Raw genomic sequence first — 24,608 nt, forward strand, 5'->3', positions numbered from 1 at the left:
CTTTGTAAAGATGTCCCCTAGTTGTTCTCCAGTCTTCACATATTCTGTGGAGATCAAACCTTGTTGAATTTTCTCACAAACAAAATGACAATCAATTTTGATGTGTTTAGTCCGTTCATGGAACACAGGATTAGGTGCAATATGAAGAGCAGCTTGGTTATTACACCACAATTTTGCTGGTATTGAAGTTTTCAGTCTTACTTCAGTCAATAACTGATATATCCACATTATTTCACACAGATTGTGCCGTAGCCCTATATTCTGACTTTGCACTGGATCGTGATACATCATTTTGCTTCTTACTCTTCCAAGAGACCAAATTCCCACCAACAAAAACACAATAACCTGAAGTGGATCTTCTATCCACTTTGGAACCTGCCCAATCTACATCTGACAAACACTCAATATGAGTGTGCCCATGATTTGTGTACCTAATACCTCGTCCTTGTGTTCCTTTCAAGTAACACAAAATTTGCTCCAATGCTGCCCAATAATGAATTGTTGGGGATGACATAAACTAACTGACAACACTAATTGAGAATGCAATATCTGGACGAGTCACAGTAAGTTAATTCAACTATCCAACCAATCTGCAATATTTTTTAGGGTTTGCAAATGGTTCCCCATCTCATGTAAGGTGCACATTTGGACTTATTGGAGTACTATAAGGTTTTGCTTCCCATTTCTTATCTCAGTCAATTAGTCAAGAACACATTTTCTTTGAGATAGAAAGATACCTTGTTTACTCCGAGTGACCTCCGTTCCCAAGAAATACTTGAGCACCCCCAAATCCTTCATGTGAAACTGAGTATAAATGAAAGATTTAAGGGTTGAGATCTTGATAGTATCACTTCCAGTAATAATATCATCCACATACACAACTAACATAATGATACCTGCTGTTGATCGTTTATATAGAACACAGAGTGGAGTAATAATATCATCCACATACACAACTAACATAATGATACCTGCTGTTGATCGTTTATAGAAAACTGAGTGGAGTAATAATATCATCCACATACACAACTAACATAATGATACCTGCTGTTGATCGTTTATAGAACACAGAGTGGTCCGAGTTGCTTTTCAACACACCAAATTTCTCAACAGCCTGACTAAAATTTTCAAACCAAGCACGAGGACTTTGTTTCAAACTATATAACAATTTTTGAAGACGACAAACTTGCCCTGACTCCCCCTGAGCAACAAAACCAGAAGGTTGCTCCATGTATACCTCCTCCTGAAGATTACCATGAAGAAAATCATTTTTGATATCGAGCTCATGTAAAGACCAATGATAAGTAGTGCCATGGAAACAAACAATCGAACAGAGGTCAACTTAGCAACAGGAGAAAAAGTATCATAATAGTCTACTCTATAGGTTTGAGCATAACCCTTAGCAATGGGCCTTCAACTGAGCAATCGACCCATTTGGATTGACTTTAACAGCGAATACCCATTTGTACCCAATGGCTCGTTTCCTGAAGGTAAATCGACCAAGTCCCAAGTACCATTGTCATCTAAAGTAGTCATCTCTTCTATCATTGCTTTATGCCAACTAGGATGAGATATGGCTTCACGAACAGTCTTAGTAATGGAAATAGAATCAAGGGTAGAAATAAATGAGCAAGAGGAAGATGACAAGTGATTATAACAAACAAAAGACAAAATAGAATAAGTTCATTGACGTTTACCTTTATGTAACTCAACAGGAAGATCATCGCTGGGGACCGGATCTGATGACGAAGAAGCAGATGCAGGACATGAAACAAGAGGTGGACGCTTGGAGTACACTTTAAGAGGAGGCATGTCGGGAGCTGGGGCGGAGACACGTTGAGTAATAGGAGACTCATCGTTCATGTTGGGAGCTGTGGCTAAAACTGGTTGAGTAATAGGAGACGTGTCGAGAAGTGTGTCAGGGTGAGAAGATGTGATAGAATATACCAACAAATCATGATTCTCTCCCTGATGAGTAAGAACAGAGGAAGATGAAAAATAATGTTTATTTTCCATAAAAGTAACATCAATTGAGATAAGATATTTGTAAGATTGGGACAGTAACACCTATACCTTTTCTGAAGACGAGAGTAACCAAGGAATACACTTCAATGATTTGTGATCTAATTTGGTGACATGTGGACGAACATCACGAGCAAAACAAGTACTATCAAATACTATAGGAACAATAGGAAATAATGATTTACCGGGAAAAAGAATCTTAAAAGGTATCTCACCATTAAGCACAGAAGATGGCATGCGATTGACAAGAAAACATGCCGTAAAAACGACATCGACTAAAAAATGTTTAGGAACATGCATTTGAAATAAGTGGGCTCGTGCAGTTTCAAGAAAATGCTTGTTTTTGCGTTCTGCTACACCATTTTGAGATGCAGTATCAACGCAAGAAGTTTTATGAACTATGCCAATATGAAGATCATCGCTGGGGACCGGATCTGATGACGAAGAAGCAGGTGCAGGATTGGGTTGTTTGCTATGTTGATTGTTGATTTGTTGTCGCTGTACAATATTAAAGGCTCGGTCCTTTGAACTTTTAATTCTTCAAGTATGTGTTTGATCCAAATTAATTCACACTCCTTGAGCAAGAGCTCTGAGTTCTGCTTCGGTACTACTTTGGGCTACCACTGGTTGTTTCTTACTCCTCTAAGTAACCAAGTTCCCCCATACTTTAGTTCAATATCCAGTTGTTTATTTTCTATCTTCAATTGACCTTGCCCAATCTGCATTTGTGAAGGCCTCAACACCTCTTTCCTCTTTCTTTTTTAATAGTAATCCATTTCCTGGTGTTTTCTTTAGATAGTGTAAAATTCTGTACACAACTTCCAAGTGTTCTTCGAATGGAATGTGCATGTATTGGCTAACCAAGCTCACAATAAATGCAGTATCAGGCCTTCTGTGGGATAAGTAGATCAATTTCCCCACCAAATGCTAGTGCATTCCCTTGTCAATTGGCTTCTCTTTAGTTGGTTTATACTTGTCTTTTGCCTTTTGGTTCAACTGGTGTTGTCACAGGTTTACAACCACTCATTCCTGTTTCCTTGAGTAGATCTAGGACATATTTCCTTTGAGACACAACAATTTCTTGTTTTGTTCATGCAACTTCCATTCCTAGAAAATACTTCATTGGTCCAAGATCTTTTACCTCGAATTCTTGGGCTAGCAAGTCTTGAAGTCTTTCTTGCTCTCCATAATCATCACTGGTGAGTATCATGTCATCAACATAGACAATGATAATAGTTACCTTACCCTCTTGTGAGTGTTTGAAGAACAAGGTGTGATCCGATTGAGCCTGTTTATACCCATACTGTTTTACCACCCGATTAAATCTTCCAAACCATGCCCGTGGAGATTGTTTTAAGCCATAGATAGATTTTTTCAAGTGACAGACATTCTCTTTTCCATATCATTCCTCGAACCCTGGAGGGATTCTCATGAAATCTTCCTCTTCTAAATGCCCATTGAGGAAGACTTTTTTGATGTCTAGTTGTTGTAGGGGCCAACTGAGATTTACAACAATTGATAGCAGAACCTGACTTTGTTTAACTTGGTAAGGGGTGCAAACGTCTCGTTGTAGTCCACTTCATATGTTTGGGTGAATCCTTTTGCAACTAGTCTCGCTTTGTATCGGCCTATTGTTTCATCAGCCTTGTGTTTAATCGTAAATACCTACTTACATCCAACCACATGTTTATCTTTAGGTCGATTGACTATTGTCCACGTTGCATTGGTTTCTAGTGCCACAATTTCCTCGTAGACTGTTTTCTTCCATTCTTTCTGTGAGAGGGCCTCAGTTATGTCCTTAGGAACTACTACTTACTCGACTTTTGCTAGGAAAACGTTATATTTTTGAGTTAGTTTACTATAGCAGATATATCTAGATATTGAATGTAGAGTACAATATCAAACTCCTTTCCTCTTGGCAATAGGTAACTCAGACTCGGGTTCCACCATACTTAAAGGCTTAATATTAGGAATATCATTAGGCAAAATGGGATTGAGAGAAGGATCACTTACATTAGGAACAATCTGTGGGTCAGACTCGTGAGATGTTGGAGGTTGGCTGTATTACCTGATGGTCCTTTGGTCGCCGAGAGTAAACTAAAAGTTCTTTAGTTTGGGGTTGAGATTGTTGCTCAAATGTTCGTATGTCAGATAAAGGAGGAGATGATGGATTGATGTGAATAGTTTGATCAATTTCTGGGATAGCTATAGGTAGGCAAGTCTCCCAACAAGAAACTTCACTCACTGACCCTCCCTGAAGTGAAATGTTGTGATAAAAGGTTGTTCTTTGTAGGCAGATTTATTAAGGAAATCAAATCATTATGATTTGATTATAGCTATAGGATCTTTATATACATATATACTTTCCTATTTTATAAGATTTAGTTTATTTTTGTATTTATGTCTTTCATTCTGTACAGTCTATAAATGTACACTATTTTTCTCAAAATCATTTAGGTTCTCTTTTTTTTTTTTTTTTTTTCATATGCTGCCTTGTTCTTCTCTGGCAATGGCCACTAGCAGCGCAGCCTCCTCTCAGTCTAGTGAGCCCTTTGGCTCTCTTCAAACCTCAGAAGCAATCACTGTCCCTTTGCCTGATGCTCAGGATATCTTCTCGTCTTTGTTGTCGCCGCTGCCAGAAGGACTCATCGGAGCTCGCCGTGTAAGTAGTACTCAGTTTCCATTGGCGACCCCCATCATTTGCAACCAACAATCATTGAAGGCCAACCTATTCGTTGCCCCAATGACATAGAATCTTCTTTATCCTCGTACAACCTTCTTAATCAATCACCTGCACCCTTTGGGAACAATCTAGGTTCATGCTCTGTTGCACATTCTGGTAATCTCTATTCTGCCCTAATCTCTTCGGTAGACTCTCAAGTACCCTGGATAATTGATTCGGGTGCTTCTGCCATATGACAGGTTTTCGTCATTTATTTGATTCCTACACCCGTGTTCTAATAAATCTAATGTTTGTATTGCCGATGGTACTTTATCTTCTGTTGCAGGCATAGGCACCATTAGATTATCTACTAGTCTTCTCTTCAAGACAGTTCTTCATGTTCTGCCATTGACGTGTAATTTGATTTCTGTTAGCAAACTGACTTTTGATAATCAGTGTTGCTAAGTTTGTGTTCAATTCTTGTCAATTTTAGGAACTATCATCGGTGGGGACGATTGGCAGTGATAAGATTTATGATGGACTTTATTTCTTTCAGACTCTATTCTATAAGACACTAATCTCATATATCGTTCTGCTTTTGTTTCTAATTCTAGCAAAATAATGTCGTGGCATTATAGACTTGGTCACCCAAGTTTTCCTTACTTACAACGTTTGTTTCCATCCTTATTCACTAATCAAAGTTTTGTTTCTTTTCGATTTGATATTTGTCAACTTGCTAAGCACACTCGGACCTCTTTTCCTCTAAGATCCTATACTCCAACGACTCCATTATCCCTAATCCATAGTGACATATGGGGACTCTCCAAAGTTACTACTTCATATGGGAAATGCTGGTTCATAACTTTCATTGATGATCACACACGTATCACTTGGGTATATCTCCTTCAACACAAATTTGAGGCATTTCAAGGCTTTCAGAATTTTCATCGTATGATTCGAACACAATTTCAAACCAAAATTTGTATACTACATACGAATAATGGAATAGAATATTTTGACTCCACTTTAGGTCCATACCTTTTTCAAAATGGGATTCTTCATCAAAGTTCATGTGTTGATATCTCTCAAAGAATGGTGTTGCAGAATGTAAAAATCGCCATTTGTTGGAAGTAGCACGTGCTCTTATGTTTACCATGATCCAAAATATCTTTGGGGAGATGCATCTTAACAGCCACATATCTTATAAATCGTCTACCTAGTCGGCCCCTTCAGTTTCAAACATCATACTCAGTACTGAATTTTTCTTATCCCCATATTTCCACCAATACTCTTCCTGTAAAGACCTTTAGTTGTGTAGCTTTTGTCTATATCCATGCTCATGATCGTAGTAAACTTGACCTTAGGGCTATTATGATAATTTTTATTGGCCATTCTTCCACTCAAAAAGGTTATATCGATGTTACTGTCCTCACACTAAGAAAACATGTCTTGTGCAATGTCAGCTTTTTTGAAGATACTTCATATTTTCCTCCCCCTCGCTTCAGGGGAGCAGACTCATCCAGAGCAAGAAGCTTAGTGGTCGTGGGACACTCTACAGTTGGGATTACCGCTAGATCTTCCTACTTAACTCCATCTCCTTTTCGTCTGAATGTTTCAGTTGTCCCTGTTTCTACTCCAACTCCTCTTCCTAATGGTTCAGTCATTTCTGGTTCTATTCTAGCTCCATCTACTCTCACTCCAAATAGTCAACCTGATCCAATTATGGAAACAAGGACAAGTCTTCCTGAGTTGAATCAACAACAGCAAGAGCTACGTGTCTATATTAGAAGAAGTGTCTCTCAAAGAATAACCAAGTCATGAATCCTCATCACAGTCAAGAGCCAGATCTGGTGATAGAGCCTCCATCTTCAAATGTGTCATGTAATAACCATTCAAATCCTAATTCTGATCTAGATGTCCCTATTTCGTTGAGTAAAGGGACTAGGTCTTGTACTCAACATTCTATCTCCAAATTTATTTCTTATTCTAATCTATCATGTTCATTCAAAGCTTTCACCTCCATTTTGTCTAGTATTTTTATTTCCAGGAATATTGAAGAAGCTCTTGGCGTTCCCGAATGGAAAATAATTGTACTTGAAGAGATGAAGACACTGAAACAAAATAACTCTTGGAGCCTAGTGGAATTGCCACCCGATAAAAACATTGTAGGGTGCAAATGAGTGTTTACTATCAAGTATAAAGTCGATGGTTCTATCGAGCGATACAAAGCACGTTTGGTGGCTGAAGGATTTACACAGACTTGTGGAATTGACTACACTGAAACCTTTGTTCCACTTGCCAAGCTCAACACCATCAGAGTCCTACTCTCACTAGCAGTAAACTTAGACCTTAGACTGGGAATTACATCAGCTTGATGTAAAAAATGCATTTCTAAATGGTGATCTAGAAGAAGAGGTCTACATGAGTCAACTCCTAGGTTTTGAAGAAACTCCCAATAAGTAGATTGTCTGCAGACTCAACAAGTCACTATATGGCTTAAAGCAATCCCCTCGAGCTTGGTTTGATCATTTTTCAAATGTGGTCAAGAATCTTGTGTACATTCAAGGACAAACTGATCATACTCTGTTTGTTAAGCACCCAGAGAAAGGGAAAGTGACCATCTTAATAGTTTATGTTGATGATATTATTGTTACTGGTGATGATATTGGAGAAATGAATCTAATCAACAAAATGATGGTAAGGGAATTTGAAGTTAATGACCTTGGTGCATTAAAGTATTCTTTGGGTATGGAATTTGCAAGGAGCAAAAAGGGTATTTTCGTGTCTCAAAAGAAATACACTCTTGACCTCTTAAAAGAAGCAGGAATGCTAGGAAGCAAGCTTAGTAAAATTCCTATTGAACTTGGGAACAAAACAAAAATGTTCGAAGGAGATCTGGTTGACAAAGGAAGATACCACCAGCTGGTTGGCAAGCTTATCTATCTCTCACACACTCGACCAGACATTGCCTTCGCTGTTAGTCTCGTAAGTCAGTATATGCATAGTCCTTGTCAAGGACATCTGAATGTTGTCTTTAGAATTTTGAGATACTTAAAGCAAACACCAAGAAAATGGCTATATTTAAAAAAAACAAGTGATCGAAAAGTCGAAGTTTTCACTGACGCTGATTGGGCTGGAGCAATCGATGACAGAAAATCTACATCTAGTTATTGTACTTCTCTTATGCATTAACTTGGTAACATGGCGAAGTAAAAAACAATCTGTTGTTGCAAGGAGCAGTACAGAAGCAGAGTACAAGGCTATGGCCTATGGAGTGTGTGAAGTCATTTGGATAAAAAGACTACTTGAAGAGTTGAAGATAAAGTATGAACATCCCATTCAACTCTATTGTGACAATAAATCCACCATCAGTATAGCTCATAGTCCCGTTTACCATGACATAACAAAGCATGTAGAAGTGGATCATCACTTCATTAAGGAGAAGATGGATGGAAGGATTATCTGTATCAAGTATGTGCCTACTAATCAACAGTTGCCTGACATACTTACAAAGGGATTGACAGAGCAGGTGTTTGATTTCCTAATAGACAAGTTTGGACTCATCAACATCTATAGTCAAGCTTGAGGGGGAGTGTAGACAAATTTATTAAGGAAATCAAATTAGAATAAAAATCTAATCATTATGATTTGATTACAGCTGTAGGATCTTTATATACATATATACTTTCTTATTTTTATAGGAGATAGTTTATTTTTGTATTTATGTCTTTTATTCTGTACAGTCAATAAATGTACACTATTCTTCTCAAAATCAATAGACAAGAATTATTCTCTTATAATATTTTTACATTCTTCATTGAATGTGACGTCTAAGGAGACATACATACGTCGAGTAGAAGGATTATAGCATTTATACCTCTTTTTGGTAGAAGAGTAGCCTAAAAAAACACACCTAAGAGCACGTGGATCAAATTTGGATCGGTTTGGACCTAGAACATGGACATAAGAAGTACAACCAAATGTTTTTAAGGGGAGACTAGAAACATGATAAATATGTGGATATGTTTTAAAAAGGATAGAGAGTGGAGTGTGAAAGTTCAACACTCGAGAGGGGATCCGATTGATGAGGTAGACAGCGGTAAGGATAGCCTCACCCCAAAAATCTTAGGGACAAATGTGGTAAACATTAAGGTCCTAGCAATCTATTTTTGCGTTCGACAATCCCATTTTGCTGAGGTGTGCTTACACATAAACTTTTATGAATAATGCCATGAGATAGAAAATCATGCAAGATGAAATTAAAATATCCAGTGCCATTATCTACGTGCAATACTTGAAGATTAGCATTGAATTGATTTTTGATCATAGAATGGAAGTTTCTAGATGTCATGGCAGCATCAGATTTCTATTTAAGAAGAAAAACCCAGCTAACACGTGTGGTCATCAATGAAAGTGATAAACCATCTAGTATTTGTGGTATTGGTTATTCTAGATAGTCTCCATATATCACTATGAATAAGAGTAAATGATTGAGTTGATTTGTAAGGTACAGAACAAAAAATAGTACGTGTATGTTTAGCAAACTGACAAATGTCACACTTAAAGGAGCTCAAAATTTTATTTTGAAACAATTTAGGAAGGATAAATTTTAAATAGGAAAAACTAGGGTGTCCTAGCTTATAATGCCACTTTTGCATAATATCATTTTTACGAGAAGCAATACAACCAGAAACAAACGTTTTATTTACTTGAGCAGGAGGAAACAATCAATGTAATACAAACCACTACATGCCTTCGCACTCTCAATCGTCTTCCTCGAGGACATAACCTGAAAAGTACAACAGTGGTGAGAAAGAGACAAAACATTGCTGATCTCTAGTGACTTTACTGACAGAGAGTAGATTACATGATAAATTTGGGACATGAAGGATATCGTAAAAAATAATAGAAGGGGATAAATATATAGATCGTTTACCAACCATCGAGGAGAGGGAACCATCAACAATCTTAATTTTTTGAGTTTTTGAATAAGGAGTGTATGTGGTAAAATGATGGGACTGTCCAATCATGTGATCCGAGACCCCTGAATCTACAATCCAGGCAAAGTTTTGAACATTGAAGGCAGCGGAGGTAGTTGGTTGTGAAGAGGATGATGGAGCAGATGCAGTAGCATTCTTGGAGGTATTAAGAAACTGATGGAGTTGGGTGATCTGCGCTGGAGTGAATGGGAAAGGCTTAGATGTAGTGGCAATGAAAGGCTGACCTTGCGAAGGGGCACGAGCAGAGGAGCGAGGCTTCCAATCAACTTGGCTGAGTTATCATTGGAGCGAGGCTTCTATCATAAGAGTTTTTGTTGAAAGTTGCCATAAGGAAAGAGACGAAGGCTGACAGAGAAAAAAAACTACGAAATTTCTAGGTTAGAGGGAAATCTCTGATACCATGTAGAAAATTAGCCTTTGATACACTTTATTGATAGAGAATAAGGCCTTTAAATAGGCACTGTACAGGTATAAACAAATATGGTATTTAATACCAAATATTTTAGAGTAATTACAAATATTCTAGGGTAAATCAATTAGCTTAATACTATATAATTTAATCATAGTTACTTTTTAATAATTAAGCTTGGTTTCCTTATTGGAAAGATAATGAGGAAATGCTTAAAATACAATATTTTTTTACAGAAAACAACTTGGAACGATTTTTCATTCAATATAACAAAGTTACACGAGAATAATCATTCACAAAAGTAACAAAATACCTGAAGCCAGGTTTAGACAAAACAGGAGAAGGACCACAAACATCATAATGAACTAATTCAAAAGGAACACTAGAACGTTTATTGACTCGAGGACTCGAACTAAGACGATAGTGTTTGGTAAATTGACATGACTCACAATCTACTGAAGACACTTTCTATATTGCAGACAAAGTTTCTTGAGCAAAGGAAGAGATGGATGACCCAATCGACAATGAGCCTCAAAAGCAAAAGTGACAAACAAACAATAGAAATTGGTGGCGGTATGTCAAGAACATAGAGGCCTCTAGACTCGTGTCTTTTACCAATAATCTTCTTAGTCATAAGATCCTGAAATAAACAATGATTGGGAAATAATGAGATGCAACAATTAAGAGTATGAGTGAGTTGTCTGGCAAAGAGTAAATTGAAGGATAGACTAGGTAAATGTAAGACAAATGACAAAGTAAGCAAAGGTGTAAGAGAAAATTGCCTGATCCACGAACACAAGATGGTGATCCATCAGCTAAAGTAACAGTAGAAGTAGAATTGTGAGAATGAAAAGTGGAAAAGAGACTGGAATTACCTGTCATGTGATCTGTGGCACCAGAATCAATGGCCCATTTGGAGGATGAGGAAAAAAGACGCATTAGATTTACCTTGAATCAATAATAGCAGTGATAGAAGGAGATGACGACTTCAGTGATTCATGATATTGTGAGAACTTGGCAAATTCATCCGCAGAAATAAGGACTGATTTATCTAAGGCATCATTAGTACTTGCAACATTAGTAGAGTGTTTTTGCTGACTTATAAACTGTAGCTTTCTACACAAACTTGGTGTGGCGTGACTTTTTGCAGTAATTGCAAATAATGCCTCTAGAATCTGGTGGTCGAGTTTCAAATCCTTGCAAACTGCCTCCTCTGTGTCCACTCGGAGTAGAAGATTTCCAAGGCGCATAATTATTACGACTTACCAAAGCACTATTAATGGGAACGGAGGGAGTAATTTTTATGTGAAGAACACGGCTAAAGACATCTTGTAAAGAAGAGATATCAAAAGCAGAAAGAACTTGTGCCTTCGCAACATCAAATTCAGGTGAGAGGCTTGCTAGAAAGCTCATGATAGCCATCTGCTCTCGCTGGCGTTGTTGAACCTTTACATCAGGACTAAATAGTAGCAACATATTAAGCTCCTCATACGTCTTTTTAAATGTCATAAAGTAGTTGATAAGGGATTGATCTTGTTTCTCCACACGGTAGAATGCTTTGCAAACCTCATACATACGGGAGAGATTGCCTTTTCCAGAATACAAAAATTCCAAATAATCCATTATTAGTTTTTTAACCAACTCCTAGTAATTGATCAAGCCAATTACCTCACTATCAATAGAATTCTAGATTTGGAGAAACAAGCGAGCATCTTTCCTGAGCCACGCTTGCCTCGAATCATCTTTCTCTTTAGGAGGGTCATTAGTTAAATAGTCATCTTTGTCAATACTGTGTAGATAAAGCCGAATAGTCTTACTTCACTCTAAGAAATTTGATCCAGTCAGTTTATGGTCCGTGATTTTGGACATCACAGGAACCACATCAGATACAACCACTGATTTAGTCTCTGATTTACTCTCAGCCATAACTCCTAAACCAAGTAGAAGCACAACAATGAACCTAGAACAAACCTTGACAATTGCAAGTACGAAAACTAGGTGAGCAAGAATGAGGCACGAATCAACCAAAAATGTAGAGGAGAACAACCGGAACAAAAAACGGCCGTCAGAGATGGGGCCACGTGCTATCACATGCTGGCATGTGGGGCCATGCGCAGGGATTCTGCCCACCCGTCTTTGGGGAAACGGCGATCGACGACTGAGGATCCTCGTGGTGTGGGCGGTGAGAATAAATGACTAACAGAAGTAAGGTTTACAAAATAAACCCTAAAAATAGACTGAACCATAATTTGTGTTTGATCAAAAACCCAAAAGAAAAACCCTAATTTTGTAGCAAAATTCGAATTTCGGAAGCTAAAAAATCTCTGATACCATGTTATATGAAGTGAGGAGAATTATATTTCCTTATCTTTCATTGAGAAAATAATATGTATTTATATACAAACTAGAAAAGCTAATCCAGGATACTAGAAGAATATAGGAAACTAACAAATTACAATTAATTCTAATATATTTGCTAATTTACAGCTAATATATACATATATTCTGACAAGTACGATGCACTATAGTTTTTTGCGTTTTGAATCCTGCAAATTGCAATGATAGTAAATGATCACATCAACTGATGTTTCTTATCATATTCTAATAAATTAGGAGTGTTTCCTTGCACACAGAGGGATGACTTACAGGGATTTGCGTTAATTGTGATACACTCTCATTTGGTGGTCCAGTATTCTGATGACCATTTAATAGGACCTATTTACAATCTCTGCAGAATCTAGAAACAGAATAGTAGAAACCAGAAACAGAATAGCAAGCAATAAAACAGTAAACCAATAATGAATAATCTGAAGCTTTGTTGAATGAAAAATATGCTATGAGTCTCATACAAACAGAGAGGAAAATATCCCATGATGCCTAGAATCATCTTAATTCTTGCATAACTAATTACTAGCTTCCTTTTCCCACTAATAGGCTACTCAGTACCCAATTTGCCCTTCTAACCAACTATCACAAAATGACCTAGTTACCCTTGACCCTTGTGACCCGACCCCCTCCTAGTATAGGTGAACCGGATACTAGGCTTATCAAGCCTAACATTACTCCCGCCCAATTTGTGAACCTTGTCCTCAAGGTTGAAGGCTGGAAACTGACGTCGTATAGCTTCAAATTTCTCCCACGTAGCTTCGAAATCTGGCAGATCCTTCCAGCGGATAAGCACTTCAACACATTGGTCTGGAGAGGCTGGGTTCTGTCGGATATTCAGCACCTCAGCAGGTTCTACAATAAGTTCTAGGTCTGAAGTTAAAGTGGCTGGGAGCGTGGTGGAAGAATGAGCAGTCCCGACAGCAGCACGGAGTTGCGAAACATGAAAAACCGGATGGATGGCTGACGAAGGGGGCAAGTCTAGGCGGTAAGCGACTTTTCCAATGCGTTTCAGAACTGCGAAAGGGCCATAATATCTTGCTGCCAGCTTCTCATTCTTTCTGGTAGCCAATGATTTCTGTCGGTAGGGCCGCAATTTCACAAATACCTTGTCTCCCACAGCGAACTCCACCAGTCGTCGCGACCCGTCAGCTCCTTCTTTCATTTTCTGTTGTGCTCGCAGCAGGTGCATTTTCAAGTCATCCAAGAATGCATCGCGCTCTTCAAGTAGCTGGTCAACAGCCATCACATGAGTGGTACCTGCTGCGTAACGAATCAACGATGGGGGGTCACGCCCGTATAAGACCTTGAATGGAGTGCAACCCAAGGATGAGTGAAAAGTGGTGTTGTACCAATACTCAGCCCACGCTAACCATTTAGCCCAAGCCTTTGGACGGTTCGAAGCGAAACAACGAAGATAGGTCTCCAGGCACCTATTCACAACCTCGGATTGGCCATCCGTTTGGGGGTGATAAGAAGTACTACGGCGAAGTTCCGTCCCTTGTAGTTTAAACAATTCTGACAAAAAATGGCTGAGAAAAATTCTGTCACGATCAGACACAATAGACAGCGGGATTCCATGCAACTTGACTACATGTGTAACAAACGCTTCAGCCTCCATTTTAGCATTAAAGGGGTGCCGAAGGCCTATAAAGTGGCTGTATTTACTCAGCCTATCCACCACCACGAGTATAGTGTCTACACCTTCCGACTTAGGCAGCCCTTCTATAAAATCCATAGTCAACTCCTCCCAAACTTGTGCTGGCAGCGATAAAGGCTGCAATAAACCCCCTGGTGGCATGGCTAAATATTTGTTTTGCTGGCAAATCTCACAAGAACGCACAAACTCCAAGATCCTAGCCTTCATTCCTACCCAATAGACATCTCCTTTCAGCCGTTGGTAAGTTCGCAGCTCCCCCGAATGGCCCCCTATGGGCGAACCGTGATACTCACGCAAAAAATGGGGTAACAAAGCTGAAGTGCTGGACAAAACTAAGCGGCCCTTGTACAGTACCCGTTGCTGGAATATTGAAAACCCAGCAATAACTTTTCCTTGCTCCAAATCTGCCTTAACCCGAGACAAAAAAGGGTCTGCTGCCACCTCACGATCAACTAGCTCCCAATCCATCCATGTAGTAGATGTCAGTAAAGAACATTCCACATGACTGACCCGAGACAAAGCATCAGCCGCCCTATTTGTTTCCCCTGAGCGATACTGAATCTCAAAATCAAATCCCAACAATTTGACTAACCACTTCTGATGTTCAGGAGTAACCAGCCGTTGTTCTAACAAAAATTTGAGACTTTTCTGATCTGTGCGCACAATAAATCGTCGTCCTAGGAGGTAAGGACGCCATTTGAGTACCGCTAGTACAATAGCCATGAGTTCTTTTTCATATATGGATTTCAGCCTCGCTTTGGGCTTCAATACTTGACTGAAATACGCTAGTGGCCGTCCCTCCTGCATCAAAACAGCCCCTACGCCAAACCCCGAAGCATTAGTTTCAACCACAAACGGCTTGGTAAAATCTGGAAGTGCTAAGACAAGTACTGTGGTCAGCGTTTTCTTCAGTTCTTCAAATGCAGCAGAAGCTTCTTCGGTCCAGCCATATTGGTCTTTTTTAAGTTGGTCAGTGAGAGGTCTAGCAATGGCCCCATAGTTCTTGACAAACTTACTATAATACCCTGTGAGCCCAAGGAATCTCCGCAGCTCTTTAATTGTTTTGGGCAGCGGCCAATCCAGCATAGCTTGGATCTTAGAAGGGTCCACCGCCACCCCCTCGCCTGAAATAATGTGACCCAAATATTCAACTTGTCGCTGCCCAAAACAGCACTTCTTGAAGTTAGCAAAAAACTGGTGGTGAGACAATGTTTGCAACACGATTTCAAGATCTTTGACATGAGTTTCCTCATCCGGGCTATTGACGAGGATGTCGTCGAAAAAGACCAATACTCTTTTTCGAAGATGCGGCTGGAAAATGTCGTTCAGCTGAGATTGAAAGGAGGCGGGGGCGTTGGTCAGTCCAAATGGCATCACTACAAACTCATAGTGGCCTTCATGAGTCCTAAAGGCCGTTTTATGGATATCTTCCGGCCGCACCCGAATTTGATGGTACCCCGAGCGCAAGTCTAACTTCAAAAATACACGAGCCCCATGCAACTCGTCTATCAACTCATCAATAACACCATTGACCACCACTTAGATAAATAATTGAAATTGTCAACCTTGAACCTGTCATAATTTGTTAATTTTTAGTGATGATTCTATTTTAGACTGATTCCTGTTTGGTCAAATATTGATTTGACATCGGCTAGTTAGGCTTAGGGTTGTGACATTATACTTGGTGGTAATAATATATTTTGTTGATTCAAATTGAGCTTAATGATATTTATGTGCTAACTTTCATAATCTATGGCAGCGAGTACAAAGAAGATGCCTCGCGGAGAAGGCCGGGCATCATAGGACCAAAAAAAAAAAAAGGTCACAACTTAGGAACAAGATTGAAGGTATTTAGCAAAAAATATCATTTTATATTAGCTCGTGTTATTATATTGTTACTTGAGTCTTTTATGCTGACTTTTATCATCTTTGGCGTGAATACAGAGAATATGCATCGGGCTGTTAGTGCATATGGAGAAGGCCGCGAAAACGATCATATTGTATATACAGCTGGTAATGGTTGGGGATAAAAGTAAAATCAGAATGATATAGAAACAGTGTACTGTTGTACATACAATTTTGTATAACACAGACTAACTACAATTTTTTGTACATGCATCATCATAGACTAACCATCATTGTAGGTTCCCCCGACACCTTTCTCTCGCATTGCTTTCCTTTTTCTTCATTTTAACCAAAATTTGGATGATATGTTACATGAGTTATTCTGAATTGGTTGGTTGGAGACCTTTTTTATGCTAAAATGAAACAGTCACTTAGAATCTGTAGAATCTTAGTATTTTGAACCCAATTTTTCAATACAGGATTTCATTTGCTGCGCTTGATTGTAATTGGTCAGTTTATTCGTTTCTACGAATTTCTGGAGTTCTTTCGAGAGCAAGACTACCCAATTGTAGCTGACTTTTACGCTGATGGTACTTTTGAAGTTCCATTGGTACTTTCAAAAAATAATAAGACACAAAATTGATTATGGAGAATAAAACAGTTTTGACTTGTTTATGGTTAAAATATTCTAGCAAAGGTATTGACATTGATCCTACAAGGAAGTGTTGGAAAGAAAATACATAAAGGGTTATCGACATTGGACTAACACACGGGACTAGACCATTTATTATAGGATTTTGGAGGACTGGACAAAAAAATGTCTTGTACTCCTAAATAGTCCGGATCAAGCGGGGTGTTTAGAACTTTGTAACTTCTACATGCGAGCGACACAGACACAAATATGAGAGGCTATGTTCTTTGTTGGTCATGTAAATGGACCTCATCAAGGGGCTACCTAAATCTAAAGGTTTTGATATAATCCTTGGGTCGTTGGTTGATTGTCAAAGTATGCATACGTTATTTCTTTTGAGCATCCTTTCACAACCATTACAGTTGCTATTGATCTTTTACATGGTGTTGTCTGTCTCCATGGGATGCCTAGAAGTATAATATTTGATGGTGATAAGATTTTTGTGAATTTATTTTGGCAGAGTTATTTACCTTTCAAGGTTCTGAACTTCGTAGGAGTTTCACCTACCATCCTCAAACATACGGTCAATTTGAGGTGGCTAATCGAGGGCTTGAGACTTATTTGAGATATTTTGCTGCAAACATTTGATGCTCGTCTTGGCTTACTAGGGTAGAATATAGCTATAACACATCGTTCCATATTGCAACTAGCATGACACCTTTCAAAATCCTTTATCGTAAACCTTCGCCTTTTGTCTACTATGAAGTGGGTTCGACTTCTAATGTTATCGTAGAGACTTAGCTAATTCAATGGGATACTGTTTTTGGCGAGCTCAAATTTCACCTTCAACAGGTCCCATAGAAAATATAATTTTATGATATTCACAAATACCGAGATATTTCTTATGAAGTGGACGATTTTGTTTATTTAAAGTTACATCCTTATTGGCAACATTTGTTAGCTAGAAAGTTGAATGAAAAACTTGCATCTAATTTCTATGAACCTTACGAGATTCTCTAAAGTTTCTTATTTTAGGCATTGGAGCAAAATAGCGTCATCCCGTGTCAGATTAAAAATATATCATTGTTTTAAAGTTTTTAGCAAAGACAAAAATCTGTTTACCCTCTTTCTTTCACTAACATATTTTAGAAACTTTTTTTTTGGGCGGGGAGGGGGTGCTTGGGGTTGTAGGAAAATAGTCAAACTTTACTTTCTTAATACTATACATTACCAAATATACTATTTTTATATAGCAAGTTAAGTTGATACTCGTTTCATTTTAAATATTTTGTCTCTTAGTTCCGTTTTGAATTCGTATATAATGATTTAGGGTATAATTATTTACTTTGAGAAAATAAAAAGATTTTCTATTTACTATTTTATTTATTTTTTTTCATTTATTTCTATATGTTTGCTTATAGTATTGAAACAATATGAATATTTAGAGACTATGTACATAATTTTTTATTAACTTAAATTTTATTTATTCCAATCAACTTTGAGTTTCATTTATACTTTTTGAAAAAGACGTTAAAGAACCTGTTACATTATGTATATCTATATATATACATACCAAAGATAAAAAAAACATATACCACTACTAAAAATGCATATATTTGGAAAACTTTGAAATAAGAGAATAAAAAACTATATACCATAATTAAAACTATATATATATCATAAAGTTCTAACACAAACACAAATGCTTTATTTCATGATAATAAAATAAGATACCACCAAATTAGTTTATGTATATATATATATATATATAAATACACAACTAAATAAATACAAAATATTCCTTCACAAAATTTATTATACAATCATTAAATTTTTTTTATTATAGATATACTATGTTATTAAACATATATGTCATATATACCATAGTTTTTTGTTTTAACAAAAACAATTGATATAGAATAACAATAATAAAATTTGATATACCAAAGTACAAATAATGTATATATCATGCAAATAAAATTATATACCATGAATTTTATTTTATGTTCTTTCCCTAAGTAACAAATTAAATTTCATTAACTTTGATATACTGCATCACAAAAAATTAATATACCATTCTAATAAAATTATATGTCATTAAAAAAAAGGTTCTACAAAAATAAATGATATGCCATAGCTCAATTAGTGTTATTTTTGAGTTCAATGACCCTTAAACTTCTATTCAAATTTGTTATTTTCTATTGAATGGGTATGAGTGTGCTCTTTTAGGAGTAAATGCTTATTTTAGGCGCAAGAGTGTGTTGGATGCCAATTTTAATTCTTATATTGAATGTGTACTATGGCTATAGTCTATACTGTAATTGTAACACTCTGGATAGCAGAGACCGTCACATTGTGTATTTTAAATAGTGCTATACTCTCTAATACGAGTCTTTTGGCCATAAATGTGTAACTAAACATGATTAACAATTTAGGGTCAAAAGAAATAACCATTTCATTAAAATGTTTACGTTCGTACATGGGTCCCAAAATAAACATTTAAAATGTTGTTTACAACTCAAAAGTTACAATAAGTCGGCCTAAGCGGAAAAATAGGGTTTAACCCTAGTTTCTCTGAGAAACCTCGACCGTGATGGTCGAGCAGTCGCATATATACAAGTCGTCACCGAAACTCTCCAACTCATGGCTGGTCTATCTTCCCTTTTCCCTTACTTGCATCACAAAGCACCCGTGAGCCGAGGTTCAACAAGAAAACTTAAACATACTCATAAGTAGTTAACAACATATTACGCCTAGCATTAATAACCCTACTCATGCATGCATCCTATTAAGATAAGTGACTACAGTGTCACCCCAGGGCCCGTTGCCCTAGATACGTGACCATAGACTCACACTGGGGCTGCTGCCCTAAATAAATGACTATAAAGTCTCACCGGGGCCCATTTCCCTATCTTTTGTATAACCAGCCTTAGAGCTACCCCAACATACCTAGCGCTTTATTTTCCAAGCGACCATAGGGTCATTCAAGCGTATATCACACTCTTGATTAGGCTTAACCATATCGACCTGCGCACCGCGCGCTAGCTGCCCATGACTTATAAGTCAATGCTTTCGACTAGCGCTCAGTGCGCTATTGCCATCATTGACTTATAAGTCAAGTATTTTCAATCAGATAATGCAAACAAGCATACATCAATTAAAAATTATCCAGATATAGAGCATTCAAGCATGCTTAATCAAACAATCATAGGCATAATCATAATCATGCTCGTTCACAGGGGCCCGAGCTTTAATCACATCTATATTTAACAACCAGGCCAGGCCCTAATCACATATATCACGTATTGGGTGCAATTTTTTTACCTCTGGTCCAAGCACAAACAACGACTCTCGAGCACAATCCTGTTCTGAGACCTAGCAGTACCCTAGTGACAACCATAATAAGTGATATCCATCAATATCGAGTAAATAAAGACTTCCAGACAGAGACCTAGCCTCTGGAACCTCAAATTCTACTATACCGAGTGGTAAAACCCTTCCCGAGCCGTTAGGTTTGAGTTCCTGCCACCCGAAACCTAATTTGGCCAAAATCCCCAATTTGAGCCAGGACGCCCCTCACAAGCGCTGGGTCTCTCCTCAAGTCAGAGAGCCTGTAACGCCCTACTGCCTTAGAGTCGTTACTAAGTGAGTTTAAAACGTGCATTCAACTCGCTAATCGAGGTTTTAGGGCAAATAGTGTAATTAAGTCACAAACAGAAGAAAACTTTAGAAACAATTCCATTTCATTGAAAATCATAAAAGTTTAACACCTGGGATCCCAAAATACAGTTTAGAAACATTTACAACATATAGATTAAACCAAGTCGACTAAACGACAAAATATAAGTTTATTTACAAACATCTCCCAAAATCCACTGGCTGTGGTAGCCAGGCTGGCCAAACATGTACACGCCGCCTCATGCCTGCTACACTCACGGTTGGTTGGCCTTCTCCTTACCCTACCTGCAGCACAGAGCATCTGTGAGCCGAAGCCCAGCAAGAAAACCCATAACAGGTAACATATGCAAAAATCAACACATATCATATAAACAGGCCATTAATAGGCTAAACACATACGACCAAGCCGTCCCAGGCTCTTTACCAGACCCTGGGTTCGTGGTCTACACCGTTACGATATCCCAGGCATCCTTTTAGGGACTCGCCCTAGCAACTCGCACTCCACGTGCTCAACGCTGCTCCTGGCCCCTTGCCGTACTCGGCCTTACACTCAACGTGACTAACGCTATTCCCGGCCCTTTGCTGTTCCCGGCCCCTTGCCATTTCCGGCCCTGCCGACCTTGGCCTACACCGTTCCCGGCTCTTGCCGATCATTCACATAATTGCATTCATAGCATAATAAACAACTACAAAATACTAACAAATTCAATCAAAGGGCTACGCCCTGCAATTCAAACACATTGGGCTCAGCCCTGCATACAAGCTCTATTCAAACACATTGGGCTCAGCCCTACATACAAGCTCTATGGAGACAAGGGTTTTCTTACCTGAGTCCCGAGCTCTCCGAGCACCGATGTCCCGAGCGCAGTCCTCTAACTTGAGCCTCGACGAAACCCTAGTCACAACACATTAACAATATCCATCCATCAAGTTCTAATCCACTAAATAACTTTAAGCCATAACCCTAACCTCTGAGACCTTGAATTCTATCAATCCGGGTGATAAAATCCATCCCGAGCCTTAACCATTGAGTTCCCAAGCCTAAACACCCTTAAAAACACAACCTGGCACTAAGAGCCGCGACCCTACCCACAAGCACCGCGGCTAGCCTCGAAACAGAGGCTAGCACCCCACTGACACCCACACGGGCCGCGACGCGCATCACCAAGCGCTGCGGCGCACATGAAACTTCTTGGCCTCCCATGGCCGCGCGCGCACGGGCCGCGGCATGCCCATCCTAGGGCCGCGACCCTCTCCTCCAAACCCAGATTTCTCACCCTTTTTCATGTGTTTTCTTCAAACCAATCCTCCCCAAAACCAAACTAACAATCTGTTAGGGTTTTATGCCCTAATTAAAACCCAAATTCTTTGTAATCTCATTTTATTATCAATAAAAGAATAGAAATCATTTTTTGACTTGGTCAATCACTTTGCTCACATGTTTTATTTTCATGATTATTTGTTTAATATAAACTTCTATTAAATCCCGAGTATATAGTTAATCTTATTTATAGTGACGTAATCATAGTGGAATATAAATATGATTATATGTTCAAAAATAAGTTAGTCCTAAGATTAGTCAGTGCACCAGATTTACACTGACTTGCCAATCTACGATATGATCTACTTACACATTACAGTGTTATGTTCTTTCCAGAACATTAGCAAAGTAGATAAGATCGGATGTATTTGTTACATCGGACAGGACCGATATTGATAGTTGATAAGATAAGTAAACATACCGTTATTATCTATTCTAGTCATATCATATAGTTGACCATAGGTCAATTCAATCTCAATTCTAAGTGGTTAATATTCTAACTGATTGTATTATTTGAGTTCTTTGACTTGTTCGTTACCAGCTTACCCTACGGACTAGCCCATACTTACATCTTGGGAACTCGGTAGTATAATTGAGTGAGAGTGTTAATCATAGATATGAACATCTATAGCTTCTGATGAAGAAGTGAAACGACGGTTTCCTTTTAGTTTGGTTCAAGGTGTTAAATGATAGAGATCTCATTTCAGTAATTAAATTAGTTTACTGAAATATCATTTACAAGGAACTAAGTGTTTTAAGAATAAAATACAATGAGGGGTAAAACGATATTTTAGTCCTATCTCATTGTAGACCGTCTATAGAGGATTGAGTGACAATTATGGTTGTAACAATGGATAATTAATAGCGTATCTATATTTGTTATAGAGCGTTCTATGAATTCAAGAGTGCAATTCCAAGTCTATAGTGGAGTCACGAGGAATTAATAAGTTAGTAAATTTATTTGTTAAATTTATGATCACTTATTGGAGCTTGATTTCATAGGCCCATGGTCCCCATTTTACCTTGGATAAAATCATCTAGATAGTCTCAATTAATTGATTTAATCATCAATTAGAATTATCAAAGTTGACCAGGTCAATTTTGGATAGTTTCACAGAGTTGTGTAATTTTGAGAAGAAAAGAGAAATTATGGCAGATTTATTAATTAAGATAAATTGGTATCTAAATTAATAAATAAATTTAAATCAAGGTTCAAATTATAAATAATTAATTTGATAAAGGATTTAAATAATTATTTAATTAATTAAATCAATAGAAAATAATACAGGCCTTAATTTTAAGTCCAATGGACTTATAATCAAATGAGAAATTTCACGGGCCTATAGCCCATGATAATTTCGACCTAGGGCTTCAAAATGGCTGTTATTTTATTGATTTTTTTAATTAAATTAAATGGGCTAATTGAGTCTATAAAAGGAGTGCTTAGTGATAAGTTTGATAAGTCATAAGTCAGATTTTCTGATAGTTTTATATTCTCTCTAAACACAAGTCCTTTTCTAAGCCACTTTGTTATTTTCTCTTCTTCTTTCTATATCTATCTCATGTGTTGAGAATTTCCCACACTAGTCTAGGTGGTTCTAAGGATACATTGGAAGATTGTGAAGAAAATAGAAGATCGGTTCAGTTTCTTGATAATACTCTGCGACATAAAGGATACAAGAGTTAGAGAAGCTGAAGGAAGGACTCTTAATTCCGCTGCGTATACTGTAAGTATTATATTATTTGTTTATCTTTGAATTCAATTTTAGAAACATGTTTTAGGCTTTCTTGTATTAATTTGTTTAATATTAGATATACATGAAAATAAATAAAGATCCTGTATAAGCTTTTTCCAACACAATCCCAGTTTATCACCATAATAATTTCTAGCACAGAATCAGCTTCAAAACCCAACAGAGACTAGCTCCAAATTCAGCCAAACCATCAAGAACAAACTACAACCTCAGCCAACATGCAAACTCAGATATTCAACCTTAAACCAGCTAATAAATTGATACAATTCAACATGATAAAAACTTACCTTTGCTGGATAATACTTCTGAGCCAATCCCCTAGATTCCAAGCTACAATTCTCCAATTTTTCCCAGCTTGAAACTCTGAATTTCCCTGGCTTTTCCTTAAGAGTTTTCCCCTTAGTGCAGCTTGGAGAGTAAAGAGAGAATATGGTAGAGTCTAAGGTCGGTTTCTCCAAGTTTCCCAACAATTCCTCTATTTTGTTTTATCTAACTTAATCTATGTGGTTACCTCAAGGCTCGGGGTACCAAAACGTCCCCGAGGGCAAAATGGTAAATTTCCCCAATATTCCCTCCTAGACATTCTATCCTCAAATATATCTCCAAATATTTATTTCCTTAACCCGTTAACCCTGTATAATAACTAATGCCCAAGTTACCCCTCGACTCGCCTCGAGTCGGATTCTCAACCCCGTTGTGACTTTCTGGCTAACCGCTCCCCAGGACTGTCTCGGATCGTGCTGCACAGACATATCACACATATATAGCATTTATCAAATTTATACCCCTAATATCCAATCGGGGCCCACATGCACATTTAACTCAACTAAACATGCATCATTATCACATATTCACATTAATTCATATATTAACATAATAATTCATTTATTGCCCTCCCGACACACTAATCAAGGCCCTAAGCCCTATTAGCAAATTCGGATCGTTACAGAGCCCAAACCTTACTTTACTAGACACGGGCCGCGACGCAACCCATCAAGCGCCGCGACACAATGGCAGTTCAGGGAACTACCCTGGCCTCTGAGTTCATGAGGGCTACGACGCCCTAAGAATAGAGCCGCGACGCAACCCTGCGAACCTAGTTTTCCAAACATTTTCTCCAAGCCAATTCCCCCAAAATTCACCCCAAAGCAGTAACAAACTCATACTTGAGTCTCAAAACATCATCAATACATTATAAACATCAAAACCCAACCTTAAACTTAACAAACTATCCGCCAGAT

The 24,608-nt window shown here is 38.0% G+C and overlaps 1 protein-coding gene across 2 annotated transcripts in view; it reads left to right on the forward strand.

Moving 5' to 3' along the window:
• Positions 1-16,429, forward strand: part of LOC133830658 (pre-mRNA-splicing factor ATP-dependent RNA helicase DEAH1) — a 43,154-nt gene extending 26,725 nt beyond the window's left edge. For both annotated transcript variants that reach the window (XR_009892161.1, XM_062260675.1), the window contains exons 29-30: positions 15,898-15,985; positions 16,083-16,429. Coding sequence is in view for 1 of the 2 variants with exons in the window: in XM_062260675.1 (XP_062116659.1) it covers positions 15,898-15,941 (44 nt within the window). In the remaining variant the exon portion in view is untranslated. The remainder of the gene's footprint in view (positions 1-15,897; positions 15,986-16,082) is intronic.
• Positions 16,430-24,608: the final 8,179 nt, after the last annotated feature.

This window comes from Humulus lupulus, chromosome 4 (assembly GCF_963169125.1).
Source record: "Humulus lupulus chromosome 4, drHumLupu1.1, whole genome shotgun sequence".
Taxonomy (NCBI): Eukaryota; Viridiplantae; Streptophyta; class Magnoliopsida; order Rosales; family Cannabaceae; genus Humulus; species Humulus lupulus.